The sequence below is a fragment of the Denticeps clupeoides genome, chromosome 8, assembly GCF_900700375.1.
Source record: "Denticeps clupeoides chromosome 8, fDenClu1.1, whole genome shotgun sequence".
NCBI lineage: Eukaryota > Metazoa > Chordata > Actinopteri > Clupeiformes > Denticipitidae > Denticeps > Denticeps clupeoides.
This window is the reverse complement of record NC_041714.1, coordinates 5,398,279-5,414,063: the sequence shown is the minus strand read 5'-3', so window position 1 is coordinate 5,414,063 and position 15,785 is coordinate 5,398,279. Positions and strand designations below refer to the sequence as shown.

The 15,785-nt window shown below is 46.9% G+C and overlaps 1 protein-coding gene across 33 annotated transcripts in view; it reads right to left on the bottom strand.

The window, feature by feature from the left end:
- Positions 1-15,785, bottom strand: part of LOC114796055 (neurexin-1a-like) — a 252,883-nt gene that overhangs the window by 107,479 nt on the left and 129,619 nt on the right. Inside the window, exon 1 of one of the 33 annotated variants that reach the window (XM_028989922.1) lies at positions 1,670-2,535. The exons of 29 other annotated variants lie outside the window; for them this stretch is intronic. In XM_028989922.1, the coding sequence (XP_028845755.1) occupies positions 1,670-1,913 (244 nt within the window). In that variant the 5' untranslated portion in view covers positions 1,914-2,535. Of the gene's footprint in view, positions 1-1,669; positions 2,536-15,785 lie in introns of those variants that run through there. 3 more of the 33 variants (XM_028989923.1, XM_028989924.1, XM_028989925.1) reach the window with 3 other exon arrangements.

Sequence of the window (15,785 nt, the reverse complement as noted above, 5' to 3'; positions counted from 1 at the left end):
TCCTTTCTCCAAGGCCCGCCTCTCGTTCTCCTCGGCCTCTCCCTGCCTCCCTGTCCAGGAGATGAGCTGTGATCGATGCCTCCTCAGACCCCATCCCGCCTCAACCTCATTAAAGGGAGGGGGGGCGGGGCGCGGTTTATTTCGTACACCCTGACCGTCGGGATTTTCTCATATGAGGAATTCGCTCCGCCCATAAATCAAGGGAACGCTGAGGCTACTGTACATACCGGGGAGGGCGTGTTTACAGTGTGCAAGCAAATACGACCTATTCCATTTTCCTGCCAGCGCGCGCACAATGACCCGACCATAAAAATACAAGAACTGCCAAACGGACATTAATACGGCCACTAAAAGAGCTAAGATATATGCATACGCTCATTTATACCGTATATAGGGTGCTAGTAGCCTAGTGGGCAACACACTCGCCTATGAGCCAGAAGACCCAGGTTCAAATCCCACTTACTGCCATTGTGTCCCTGAGTAAGACACTTAACCCTAAGTGTCTCCAGGGGGGACTGTCCCTGTAACTACTGATTGTAAGTCGCTCTGGATAAGGGCGTCTGGTAAATGTTGTAAATGTAAATGTAATATATCAAGTGAAAAATGCATATACACACATACACATGCATCTTATTCCTATCGCATCCATTCCATGTCCGTTCAATTTTTATATCAACACATGATGACTTTCCATATCTCACTAGCAAAGAAAAACAAAAGTTATTTTTTCATCCTGTTGTTACTATTGAACATTTAGTGTTATTATTAAATAATTTCGTAGTAAATTTAAGCTTCTATATTATTATTATTAGTTCCTAATAGTCAACAACTGAAATTTCGACTCAGATCAGTAGCCGTTTGCTGAACAAAGTGCGGGATGTGGTATATTTTTTTTACACAGTCCACCAATCATGCGATTAAAATACTATGATAAACAATTGGGGGGCGGGGCTGAACCAGAGCCTAATTGCCTCCCCTGCATTCTCAGCACAGTGCTAAAACCCCTCCTGCCCAATCAGCACTCAGAGACCCAAAGCCCATCTAATCCTCGCCTTCGTTGCATTTGGGAAACGTACCGATGTCGATCAGACATGCAGCCGTTGCGTCACCGTCAGCCGAACCTCACCGGGCCCCACCTTGTCACAAATTGACGTAAATACGAATGCAGGGGGCTGACGTCACGTCCGCATCCCCGGTCCACGCCCCCGAGCCCTCAACATGCAGGACCAGCAGCGAGCCAAGTGTTTGGACTCATTTCTCTTCGCACGTTCGCCCACTCGTTTCCCTCTCGTGCTCGGCGGGAGATTCATTAACTCTCTCGTGCCCGAGCGGGCGCGTGGCGCCAGCCAACCAGCCGCAGATTACGTGGACCTCGGCTCTTTGAAGTGGCGGCCCAGACAAGTCAGAGCGGCCCACATGACCACGGGCTTATATAAAGCGGCCGGCTCGTCCGAGGGAGGGGGCGCTGGCCGGGAAGACGCGCCCCCCCGGGGCGGCACTCTAATCCGGCCTAATCTGGACCCGGCCAGGGGACCCGCAGGCAGGGACCCGCGTAATCTGAGACGTACTGAAATCTGTATTACGGGGGTCTGGGGGTCTTTCATGGAAACCAATAATCAAGGTAACGAAGTTGACGAGTTTGCAGCGGGCGTGAGGGGGCGGTACCCACCGTGCCCTGCTCGTAAAGAGGCGGGCGATCTGTGGATGGCGATAGGCACTGAGTGATGGCGCCTGCTCCCGTGGGTGAGGTGCGTTTGCAGGGGACCCTCGGCGTCCTCCGGCCCCGCTCCGGCCACGCAGCCCAGCGCCAGGGCCACCGCGCAGAGGGCCAGCCGGCCGGCCGAGGCCCGGCCCCGGCGCAGGGGGTCCCGGGCGGCCCGTGGGAGGGCCAGTATCCACCCGCGGGCTGGCATCTTCCCAGAGTGGCGAGGTCTCAGTGCGCCTGCCGGCCCATGGCCCTCACCCGTCCATGTCCACGCCGCTCCACATGCAGGAAAGAACGCGCGCGCTCACACACACACGCGCGCACACACACACACACACACACACACACACACACACGCAGAGGATCGACAACGCGCTAAAGCACGCAGCGCGGCAAATCCACGGCCGGCGCAGATGTTCCTTCAACAAATCCACAAGACTGCAGGAGATGTTCAGAAACCCCAAAAAATAAAAAGAGGGCGAATCTCCGCTAGGAAATCGCAACAATTCCAGTCTGTTCCAGCATTTCACCTCCTTCTTCACCTCAATGTTTCTCTCGCTTCTCCCCCGAATTTCACCCAATCAGAGGGACGTTCGTTCCAAAGGATGAAAAATGAAAGTAAGCCATTCAAGTACTTCCACTTTCGACGTAAAGAAAAAGTGTCCAGCGGAGGCGGAGTGAGATGCTCCAAGTTTTCTCCTCCTTGCTCCTCTCCGGCTGGAACGCGCCGAGATGATCTCCCATGCAGAGTCACCAACTCTCTCCGTCCCTCCCGGGACAGGACGCCTCGGCCCCCCCCCCCCGTCCACGACCCCCAGCAGCCCAGAGCGCGTTCACGACCTCGGGCAGCAGCCCTGAGCAGCGGAGGCGGCAGCAGCGGTGACGGCGGCGGTGGCGGCTCTGGAGCTCGCTCAACACGGACCAGAGAGAGAGAGAGAGAGGGAGAGAGAGGGAGAGAGAGGGAGGGAGGGAGGGAGGGAGGAGGAGACGGAGCGGAGCTTCGGCAGCCAACGGAGGAGGGGGAGGAGGGGGAGGAGAGGGTCTATGCAAATGGACCGCCTTGACACAGCGAATCATCGGGGCCTGCGAGCGTTCGCAGAGGAAGAACCTATTTAGGCAAATTGGAGGGGACGAGCTCGTCGTCCCCGAGACGTCCTCTCGCCCTCCGCACCTCCACCTAGTCCCTCTGACGCGTCACCACACTGCGTCAGCGCGGGCCGGCTCGGCGGGTCCCCCTCGCCACTCCGCCGGAGGCGCTCGCCGCTCCCCAAAAGGCGGGGAGAGGGGGGGGACGGGGACGAGACGAAGACAGGAGGGCGGCCGGATCTCGGCTCCATCTGCCGGTCAGACCCCCGAGGATTCATCTCCGTGGCGCACCGCCACGTGCAGGGGGAGCTTTACTGGCGCCCCACGGCGCGTTCCATTTCCCTCTGAAGTCGGGTGCCAGAAGGGGGGGGGGACAGCGCCGCAATTTTTTGGAGGCCTTGCCGCCACTGTGATTACGACACGCCAGAAGGGACAAATAAAACCCCCAAACTGCTGACGAGTCCGAGTCCGGGGACGTAATTCCAACCACCCTTCCAGAGCACACGCACGACCTCCATCCAGGCCGAGCCTGCCACGCCCATCCCCGCAGCTGCGGTTCAGCATCGTCTCCCTCCCCTCCCTATTCGGAGCGGGCGAGGGTTGAACATATCGACTGCGTGGATAAACGGAGCGCTTATCTTCGCCCGGCTCCAGGTGCCCGCCGGATCCTGTTAGGGAGAGGGGGGGTTCTCGGGGTGTCACAGACCGGCAACGGCCTGCAGAAAGTTGCCTCACAGATAGCAGACTGAGGGAGAGAAGCCTAAAACCCAGAACTGCATTCGCGAAAACGACTTCCACTCAAAACCGGTCCTGTCTTGAGAGTAACGTGTCTTTTAAAGGATTTATGGCTGAAGGCTGAAAATAAGTTTTCTGGTAGTTCTAAATAGAGCTACGGTCCACCTTCGCCAGTTCTTGCTCAGCCAAAATAGTTCAGATCTTCAAAGACAAAAATAAAATGATCAGCACCCCCCCCGTCTGCATAATTAACGCTAATAAAGCAATCCATCAAGGCTCCTGCTCAACAAGGACGCTGGCTTGACCTGCATTAGCTGCTTAGCATTAGCTGCTTAGCTGCCGGCCGTTATTGTTTTACCGATTTCAGATTCCCATGTCTGCAAAAAGCCAATCGCCTCGCAGGGTCTGTAGCGATTCTTCTTCTGGTCACACGCCGAACTGTACCGAAAGCGGCGTGAAGCAGCCGCCCTTCCTTGCTCGTTACACGGGCGCCCCCTGCTGGCCGTGGGGGGTACCGCAGCGGTCTGAAATCAGATCGAAACGCACGGCCTGGTGGCCAAATCCCAGTGACGTGTGTGTGTGCTTCTGTTAGCCAGGACAGGTAGGTACAGTCAAAAAACACATCACACAATAATCAGCTAAAGGTCTGGCCCGTTACTGCCTGGATAAGGAGGATGAAGAAAAGGACCCATCCAGCACCCATCTTAATCACTTCTGTCGGTCCTGATATGAGAGAAATGGTGAGACGGACAGTATCTTAATGTCAGAACTCAGACTCATCTCCTTTGATACCAGTCGCAACATCACAAGACGCTATCGGAAAAAAATAGCCACAACAGACAACTGTGGTGTATCTGCAATAAATACCGTGAGATCAATGACGTGAGGCCTTCGCCAGCACAACAGTGGCAATCAAGCACTCCCTTGTGCACGTGGGTATTAAATGTGCTTAAAACACACAACTGTCTGTGAGTTTTTACATTTTTTAAATCATTTGATCTTCTCCTCAACAAGGCAACAACAATAACAAAAAAAACATGCATGAAAGGAGGGTCGTGCCAGAACTCCACATTTTCATGTCAAGAACGGCTTAAGTGTCGATTAGCAGGGCTTCATTTCTGGAGTGTTATTTCCACCCCAGAAGAGTTAAGAGCCTAGTAACCCCACCTACTTTACCTTAGTGACTGATGTCATTCAGGCCATCCCAGCATGCTCTGGTGCAGGCAATACCACTGTTTGGGTGAGCAATTTTTTTTTTTACCCGCATTGTTTTTTTTACCGCATTTTACCCGCATTTACCCGCTGTGTATCACGTGTGACAATCACTTCACTTTCACTTTCATTAAGTAATAATATTCAAGTGCCTTGAATCTTTTTGTCACCACAACAATCTGTGCAATGTGTCGATAAATGTCCGGTGACTCAGATAAGACCATCCTGATTTGAGCGTAAAGGTTAATCAATGTTAAACAGATATGGACGTCGAATATAATAAATGATCAATGTCTGATTGAACATGAGAAAGCTTGATGCGCAACAGCATTTGTTCTGATTATACACGTAAGAGTTTTTGTGTAAACCGGTAAAACAGAATTGACTGTAATTTTTGCCCGTGCTTTGCATCCGTAGAGGACTCTTTTCAAACGACATTCTTTATTTGTGCTGCTTGATGTCATGGAAACCACAAAATAAAAGTGTAATACTCCAGAAATGTTCTACAATAATCCAGAGACTGTCATCAGGCCAAGGTTAAAGCACAGAAGTCACTTGCAAAATTACTGGCACAAAAAAACAAAACAAAAAAAAAAGACTTTGTCAGAGTGACGGTGGAGCCATGGGTGCAATCACTTGCAAGGGTTAAGCCCCAGAGCACAACACCAATCCCGCCCATTATGCCTTGTTGACAACAGCCTCACGGGGCACGAGCTGCTCCACACGCCTGTCAATCACACTGAGGCTGAATTAACGATGGCAGTCCCTAGTCGCTTCCGTTCAGGCCTTGTTGATTTCTATGAGGCCGAACAGATGTAAATTCAGACCGAAATTTACATCCTTTCAAAGCTGAACCTAAAAAGAAAACCCTCTGATTGCATAATACTTCATGCGGAGGTAGCGTGCGTAATGTGGCGAGAACGACCAGACTTTCATTCCTGTCTGTACCGATCGTGTTTTGCGCGGTGCACAAGCGTAGCGCGAGCGTGCGCTGCCCAGCACACCTGCTGCACGGTGACGCAGCTGGGAGCCGCGCTGCCACCGTAGTTAACAGAGCAACAGCCACAGGGGACATCCGTCCACGGGGACAGCATCCCATTTAGCTCTTATTTATAGAGGGAGGCGGACCTGGGACAAGGCCGGAATGGGGTCTTCGCGGAGGGCTCCATCTCATCTGACGAGTCGCCACAAGGACGCAGGCGCATGGTCTCCATCCAGCAACACAGCAGGAACATCCACTGAGCGTTCCGGAGACAACACGCCAAATGCTAATTAAACTGGATCACCGACCGACCTCGAGCATGTTCACCACGTGCAAATAAATAATGAATGCATCCGGTGAATATGGAGAAAGAGCTTCGTTCTTCATTGTCTCCATGTCAGTCGTGCAGGAACTACATGCAGCAACAAGCTGGGGACGTTCATAGATGAAAAAAAAATTCTGTTGCCAAGTTGCAAGCTACCGTCAGCACATCATTAATGAGTAGGTGACTGCCATTATGTAAAAGATTATAAAAAAAATAAAGAATACTTGGTGGATTGATGGATGGTAATTTTGTGCAGATTTACCAAATATTTTTTTTTTTTTTAGAAAGTAAGAAAATTCTATGCAAATTGGTTATACTTTCTGCTTCAGATTCATACCTACAGTAGCGCTAAGCCCAGAACCTGGGCTGCATTAATAATACAGCACTATTACAGCACTGCATAAATTAAGCTTTTGATTTATCCTTTACGTAACTCAATTATAACGAGCCGATTTTAAACTGGCATGGATGTGTCGATTCTTTTACTTCTGAACAAGTTTCATCTTCTCGCGTACCACTTTTCTTTCTTTCTGGATCTTGTCTCTTGACATGGACGTCGTGCAGGCACGAGGTTAGATGAGTTAACGCGTGGGTGCCGTATATGAAGTCTTGGCTCCTGGTGGGCGTGCTCTTTATGAGTAAACAGGAGTGTATGTAGGCTGCGGATGGATTAAGGTCTGCACTGCTGAAAAGTACAGGCTTCTCCAAATGCACTTTCGGTCGATAAAAAAAAAAAAAAAAAAATGCATGGTAAATATGAGATCGAAATAGATGATTTGGGAGCAGCTTGGTTCCGCTGATAATCTACATAAGCTAAATATCAGAATGTCAAGAGAAAACATTGAGGGCAAAAGCCTCGGATAGCTGGCAGCGTTTGTGCATTTTTGGCAGCTTCCTCCTCGCTTGTCTTGCTGATGGCCGGACACCGAGGTGGAGAATGTGTCAGATGGAAGGTGGGTTAGACGGCATCACATCAGCTGTCCTACCTCTCAAACAAGTCCAGGTGGAAAGTCCAGTCTGGAAAAATATACTTTTATCAAGCTTTTTTGTCCTAACTAATGTAGTGATAAAGTTCAGATAATGATATGAATATGATAAGGCATATCAACTCATGACTTATTTCAAGTCATGAGTTACATTGTGAAGCCCCCGTGCCATGTTGATGTTCCCGTCCTTTTCCCTGCCTCGCATTCCTGACACTTTTAAATTCCGTGTGTAAAATGTACACTGCCCAGGGACCTATTTTCGCCCTGCCGCTGGTCGCAGCGTTGGGCGCAGTGGTTGATTCACTAACCTCAAACTTATTTTGAAATCCTGGCACTAGGTCTAATTTTGCAATAAGGCGGGAGAGAAGAGTGGGGTTCATGTAAAAAAAAAAACCTTGCAAGGGGGGAGTGTGCAAGGTGCAAATCAGCCATTAAAATGCAATAATGTCCGGCCTTAAAGAGTCATTCCTAAAGAGTAAAGTGTTGGCACTCGTAAAAGCTACAACATTGAGAAAAGGAGCCACTCGCTGATGGGGGATCACAGGTGTGGAGTCGTAACCCGAGGCATCATAGCAAACAGCCCGGGTGCTGAGGCGTCCAGGGGTGGCTGACATTTAGCATGCTGTCACACCTCCCTCTACTCACATAACGTGACAGTGTGTAAAAAAAAAAAAAAAAAGTTCCATGTGAGAGCGAGCTTTTGGTTTATTTTTTTTTGGTTTTCTTTTTAATCGCTGTTGCTCGCACACAAACCTTCATTGGGATGCCTGGCGGGGGGCGGGCGGGCGAGCAATTCATGGTAAACACACTTGGGAACGTTCCAGAACCGATGCACGATGGAATTAAAAGACAAATACATTTCAGGCAAAGGGGATTATTTGCTTCTTCTGTCCGAGTAAAGCCGGGGGTAGTGGCGGAAACAGGACATCATGTACCCAGTGAGCCAGTGTGTGTGAGCCATGCACACACACACACACACACACACACACACACACAGTCCCTCTTCCTGCTTGCGGGCCATGCCTCCAGTGATTCAGACTTTTCCTCATTACACAAGCAACCCCCGTCCAGCCTCACTGAACTCATCTCTCATCCGACCCCCCCACCCCCAAGTGAAGCCTCTGACCTTAAGCACGGTTGTGCACAGCCTGCCCTTAACAAAGATCTGAAGTCTAGTGCATGGTTATAATGATCATCAGTATTTTGTGTTTGGAGACCAAACCTAATGCTATGTTGGTAAATCTTTACAAGCACAAATGTCGTAATATTCAGCTAGTTGCTGGGACATCATGTCATTCGAGCTAAATTGGTTGGCCCCACGCAGGAGTTATAAAATGCATTATATAATGCATCATGAATTGTTGCTGATATGCAAAACAAAGTCACAGCTGACACATGCATTTGAAACACATATGCTAAACTTATTGTGTCATTTTTAACAGAAGATACTACTGGGAAGGCCTACAAAATGTTTGCATTGCATAACTACTGCACATTTTGGCCCTGCACACTTGGCATTTGATTTTAAAACATCCATTTCTAGACGTAACTACGCAAATGTTGTGGGCAGTGTATGAATATTTTATGTACTAAATGGGCTATGGTCTGCACTGCATGCGTATGTACAATACAGGCCAAATGTTTGGACTCACCTTCTCATTCAATGTGTATTCTTTATTTTAATGACCATTTACGTTGGTAGATTCTCACTGAAGGCATCAAAACTATGAATGAACACATGTGGAGTTATGGACCTGGCCTCCACAGTCACCGGACCTGAACCCAATCCAGATGGTTTGGGGTGAGCTGGACCGCAGAGTGAAGGTAAAGGGGCCAACAAGTGCTAAACACCTCTGGGAACTCCTTCAAGACTGTTGGAAAAGCATTTCAGGTGACAACCTCTTGAAGCTCATCGAGAGAATGCCAAGAGTGTGCAAAGCAGTAATCAGAGCAAAGAAACTAGAATATAAAACATGTTTTCAGTTATTTCACCTTTTTTTGTTAAGTACATAACTACACATGTGTTCATTCATAGTTTTGATGCCTTCAGTGAGAATCTACCAACGTAAATGGTCATGAAAATAAAGAAAACACATTGAATGAGAAGGTGTGTCCAAACTTTTGGCTTGTACTGTATGTGAGGGGCAGGAAGGTGTTATTCCCTACATCCATGCTTTTAACTACATGCTCTGCAGACTGTAGAAGAACGAACAAAACCCTACAGCCAGTGCAGAGAGCCGCTTTCAGCTGGTTATCCAATCGGCGTGAGTAAATGAATCTCTAATTTGGGCAGCTAATGGCTTCCATGAGAAACGAGAGCCGGAGCAGGCAGGAGGATGGGAGGCAGCAGCCTCGGCTTCAACCCGTTGTGCTATATCATTACCTGCTGTGTAGACTACCTTCAATCCCGGACGTAAACAAAGGCGGCGATATTGGCTCGCCCAGACTCAGTTCATAAAGTGGCTTAATATTTATCAATATCAACAAACAAAGCGAATCTGGCCCGATCTGTTCCGATATGAAGAGTGAAGAGAGCTTCAAGAGAAAAGAGCTGCCTTGTCAATCCCTGGTCCTTCCTTAAATGCTCTGCCCACTGCAGCTTGGTAACTACAAACCCACGCAACCAGAGCAAATTGGATGGGCCGAAAGGCTGCACAAAGCTAACTCTGTGTGTGTGTGTGTGTGTGTGTGTGTGCATACACAGCCATTCATTCAGCAGGCTTCTTATGCACAACGTCCACCGTGTTTCCCTGTAAAATGGCTCTGGCCCACATGCCTCAGCACACCATCTTATGTAAATTGTATTGTATGTAGCCTATTTGGTGTAAAATGCAGTGGGGGCCACTTCAGGAACCTTCTCCTCATGTCTTAAGGCGCTGTAGCTGTAGCGATAAAGCCAGGCCAGGCATCGGGTGTGTGCGCCAGGGCCCGAACCTCCCATTCGGAATCGTTAGTGTGAGCGCGAATGCACTCTCTGAACAGAAAGCCGAGAATGCTACGCTCCGAGAGGGGAAAGCATTACTTCCGGCTGACAGAAAACCTGTTTATGGAATTTCAATCTTAGCCGGACCGTGCAGCTCTGCGGCCCCTCATTAAGGCTTATGAACTAAGCAAATCGATCACAGCTATTTTCACCTCGGCGGGGAAACGTGGCGGCTTGAAGCGGAAGAGTGTTCACTGGTCAGTAAACATACAAGACAAAAAAAAAAAACAGGCCTTAACAGGCTGCTGGAACGCCATGACTATTTTTTCGGCTAGAATTTTTTTAAGAGAGTGCCCCCCCCCCCCATCCATAAATTGTGTAATAAACATCGTGATGTATAAATGCATCTGTAAATCCTCCAGAATAAGGTGACAGCTGTCAATCATCAGGCTCCTGCCATTTTCAACTCTGCTTTTGAAAACAGATCGTGTTTACACACCCACAAAAATATTGTTTCAAGGTGTAAGCGACCATTGTTTCTTGTTTAATCCATTCACGCGAACTGTGCAGAGACCTGCGTTACACCAGTGGACAAGCCCCACACTTTTTGCTTAATGATTATTCCAAAACATACTGAAGAAGCCATTGAATAAACTATATTGCACAAACTTTAACTCCCTCTTAATACCGTTTTTGTCATTTTACAGGCAATTTTCAGTATCTAAATAAAACTTTGGCAATGAAAGCAGAACCTAGACTAAAATTCCAAACCTCCACAAACCGAATTAAAATGCTTGTTAATGTATTTTTAAGCTGACTGCATGCTAGTAATTGATATGAATAGTGCATTACTGTAACGATGTTTAAATTTAGTTTAGCGAATATTACGTTCCACTGCTAATGTTTGCAAATAAATCACTGGCTGAGAACGTCTGGTAGAATTTAAAGAGAATTTAAGCCACAGGCATTGTGGGTATTGGTTTTTTTTTGACCATGGCAGGTAGACTTTACACTCATCAATTACGACAAAGGACCTCCACTAATAACACTCAAAAGTCTTGCAGAATTAGGTCACAGGAGACACAGCTGTGGATGGAGCGGAGTGAGTGACCACTTAAGACCCGAGACAAGCCACTGTTCCCCTAAGGGACAGCTGGAAAGGGGAGCATGCCCGATAACTGTCACCGCTGTTGATACAATATTGACATGACATTAATGGCTCTCTCAGTTGGGACCAGGAGCCAGTCAACCAAGGCCCAGATTGCGTGGAAGCTGGACAGACCCGGCTGCGACTGCCAGCCTATTTGCTGGCGTGTGGCGCCCATTCCAGTCCCAGACCCCCCCGGATAGTTTACACCATGTTTACACCAGGCTTTGGACACAGTAATGAAGTATGCATACCAAAGCTGCAAAGCCAAAAGATTTGCGTCACTGAAAGTTACATTGACTTAAGGAATCGATGTAATTTTTGCCTATTGTCCCCAAAAAAATTTTCCTCAGTATGAATGTGAGGGCCAACGGTAATAACCTTGGCTACACAAATGCTCAATGGACCATTTCTCAAAGCGCTCCTTTCATTTATCAAACCAGAGGTGCCGCAGTGGATTTTTATTTTGATGTCACTGTCAGCATGCTGCGGCTGATGCCTCCTAGCAGGAAATTACAGTGCGGGGCCTTTTACCGATTACACTCGCGTGCGGCCTCGTCGCATCTTTCCCTTCCACCCCAACCCCCCTGGGCCACTGCCGCAGACACACGTTGGACATCCCCTGCAGCTTGGTTCCCTGGGTCCAAACCCCTGCCGACATGCAGCATTGTTCCATTACAAATGGCCCTGCCCCTCAGCTTATACAAATGGGCGTAGGAGAATGCATCGCTCCCTGTTGAGATATTTTGATCTCTCCCTCTCAGACAGTCAGGAGCTCAGCGCTCGGTCCTGTAATCTTATCGCCAATTGCGATAAATTTGAAGTATATTATGTAGTTGCACATATTAATGCAGAAAGGCTCCAACTCTTGGTTGTTGTAAAAGAAATATCAAGTGTGTCTTCAGTATATTGACATTCACTCTGTATTCTTGAAATGTGCTTGGAGGGTTTGGAAACAAATTATTTCCAAAAAATGCTGCAAAGGATGGAAAGTCAGTCTGTAAATCAGCTGTGATAAATTCATGGGGTGCTTATTTTGATGAAAATGTCACAGCCATTCAATTACTCTTACAGTGTTGTTACATTACACTTAAGCAACAAGTAACTTTTGTTTTAGGAAGCTCTTTACGATTATTATTATTATTATTATTATTAAAATGGGCCCAATCCTCTGGCCTGTTGCATATTTTAGGAACAGTTAGGCTTTTATTATTCAATTATTCACAATGTCTCTTTTTACATATCAAAAACAAAGTTCTGAGGAGAACTGTTAGTTCTTCACAGATTCAGGCATAAAAAATTTTTATGTAATTTTATGAATGAACACATGTGTAATTTTAATTTTAATAGATATTAGTTCTAATAGATATTAAATCGGTGAATTAAACAAGTATTCATTTCTCTGTGGGTTCAAGCTAGCAAAGTGCAAAATGCCTGGAACAGAAGCCAGAACGAGCAGCAAAACAGGTTCTTCATTTGTTACTGACAGGCAGAGCTCATTATACCAGCTTGGCTAAAAACATTAAAGCATTTATGATCATTATGTACCATAGCTACTCTGTATGCAACCCTTAGGAGTATCTCTGGAACTGTCTGACTTTTATCCGACCCTGCTTTACTTAACATCACAATTACCTGCTCCCAACACAATACCTCTTCAGTGCCAAAATTGGAATGGCCAACAAAATGCTCATACTATTCCATCTGGATAGATTTAACTGTTGGAAAAAATTATATGGACCATAGCTTCTGGGGCCTCCAAGATCAGAAAATTTCATTTGGATTGCAATGCAGAGCAGAAGGATGGAAACAAGCAAATCAAGCAGTAGCCAATGGGCTTAAGTCTCAGAATGAGAACATGGGCACTGTTTTTGGCTCTCCAAATGACAACAATGGCCCCAAGAGCACGGAAGCAGCACCAAAGTGACGATAAGTAAGTTGGACTGGCTGAATGTTACCGGGCAAGGACACATTTGGGAAGGTCAAACCAGCAAAGGAGAAGCCCACTGGCTCGCACCACACCATGGAAATCTTAGGCGATGAGGTTTCTGTACCAGTCATCTATTCTGTATTCAGTCATCTGAAGGTAAGACACGGTTTGGGATCCAATAGGCGAATTGCAGTGGATCCAGGGTGGAGGGCAGCAGGGTCTTCATATGAACAGAGTCTCAAAGCGCTTCGTCATGATGGGTGTAAGTGCAACAGGACGGCAGTCATTAAGACACGACTCTGAAGACCTTGCGATAGTGGTGGCCTTGAGACATTTTGGAATGACTGGAGTGCTCAGTGTGATGTTGAAGATGTCGGTGAGAACATGTGCCAGCTGGTTTCCACAGTCTCTGAGCAGCTTCCAGGTATGTTGTCTGGTCCAGCAGCCTTTCGTGAGTTAACTTTGAGAACAGTTTTCCTCACGCCCGCCGTGGTTAGACACACCACCTGATCACTGGAAGGAGGGTTGGATTTCCTCGCAGTCACGTTGTTCTGTGCGTAGAAGTCATTCATCACATCTGGTAGGGACGGGTCATGGCCTGGATGCCCTGCCACATACAGTGTGTGTCACCGCTGTCCTGGAAGTGGCTGTGGAGTTTCTGCACGTTTTGCTGCTCTAATGGCTTGAGACAGTTTGGCCCAGGCTGTTCTTTGGGCCACCTTGTCACCCTTCCTGAAGGCGGAATCTCGAGCTTTGAGCAGTTCAGTCATCCACAGCTTCTGGTTGGATCGTATGGTGATGGATTTGAAGACTGCAACGTCATCAGTGCATTTGACTTTTCTCACGTTTAAAGAGCGACACAGATAAAAGCAGCAGTAACAGAACAGGCCCAGACCTTTCCAGGTTGTATTGTGCCTATTGGACCCAGAAGGAAAGAGCACTCTGCCAATAAGGAGGAGCAAAGCAGGTGTGACCACAGAGGTTTCCACAAAACATGCAGAACACAGTCCCATGATGTACTGGAAATTTCCCTGCTAATTAAGGGACTTCAAAGCCCACAGAATGGTTCTTAGCTCAGGAAGCACATCCGAAATATCCTGCTTTACGCCTGATTATTGTTTTTTAAAGGCTACGTTTCAGCTTAAGTCTGCTACAGAGAGATATAGAGAATTAGGAGAGGGAGGACTGAGCCATATAAGATAAATATGTATGTGTGAGAGATAGTATGATCATTTCTATTTTTCATTCCAGACGTGGTCCCTCAGTAACCAGCATTTACTTGTTTGGTAAGGATTTTAATACTTTACCCAATGAAAAGGAAGTACATTTTTAAGTCCTGCTGTGTGGAACCTGGGCTACTAATAAAATTATTCAGCATTTAGTAACTGCCTTCTTAGCCTCTCCTCGAGCAGAAGGATGTGAGTGAAACACACTCCAGGAGATCACATGGAGCTCCCGGATACAGGTATCAGAAGGCATCACGGCCTCCTCTGAAGAGTGAAATGTCTGAGAAGAATGCAGCGTGTACAGTGAGTTATGCTCACACCTCCTCTCAAGTTATCACCACTCAGAGAGTCAACTGTCCAGGAGGCTGCGGCGGCAAAATCAATGAGCACTCCTCAGGCCAGGCTGACGAAGGAGATGAGGGGTTTCATGCTACTGGCGTGCAGACACATGGCAAAGAATACATTAACATTTACGGCCTCTTCCCGCCCATGGCGCTCTGTGTCATTTCGCCTGGATGGACGCTCCAGGCTTCTTTTTTAATACATTGTTTTGACGTTGAGCAGTTTGCCCGCACGACCCTGCCAGGGTACGCAACAGAGGAGGGATGCAATGTTCCCTCGTCCTCCCCGGTGCATATTTTACATGCGAAAGTAGGCCATTTTTCTGAGAAATTACAAGAATCCCCCAGTCCCCCCCTCTCCAGTCTCTGAGGCTTATCATTAATGGAGAAGGTGCTTACGTCCTCCCTTCCTTTCTCCCCCGCATTGAAGGGAGATTAATATTGTACAAATCTTAATGCGTCACATTCAGTTTTTTTCCCTCATTTCACTTTTGAAACAATATTTTAATGTTTACATAAATTATATTAAATACAGTATGTTTCTCTTATTTTATTTTATTCTGTTTTCTTTTAATCTTTTTTTTTATGAACTTTATTTTCCATGTCTGTCCTGTTCCTGGTAATTTAACTTATTTTAATGTACAGCACTTTGGTCAGCTCCTTTGTTGTGTTAAAGTGCTTTATAAATAAATAAATATGATATGGTATCATATGGTACAGTACACTTTAACTGTTCATTAGCATATGATGCAATATTAAGCTGTTATTAAAACAAAAAAGAAAGCTAGTTTGCAAATAGAAAAAGGCCCATTGTGTTAGAAAAATCTTTGTGTGACTTGGTGATGGATAAATATATTGTTTCATTATAAGAAGTGGCTGCTGTTAACTCTTCTTTTTTAAATGAATATAAAAGGACCAAAAAAATGCTAGCCCCCTGGTGGTCATGAAAATAACTACAATTGCACCAGCATTCACTTTAAATAACCTGAGATCCACCTGAATTACGAAATCAAACTGACATTAAGCAAACTAAATGTAAATTGAGGTCATGTGTGTGTGTGTGTGTATAGTTTTTTATTCCAGTCAGCACAGCCATTTGAGTAATTGAGTAAACATGAGAGAAGGAAGGATTTTAGAAAATGTTGTCTCTAACGGCTTGTGATTGTCTAATTACTTTCAACCCAAGA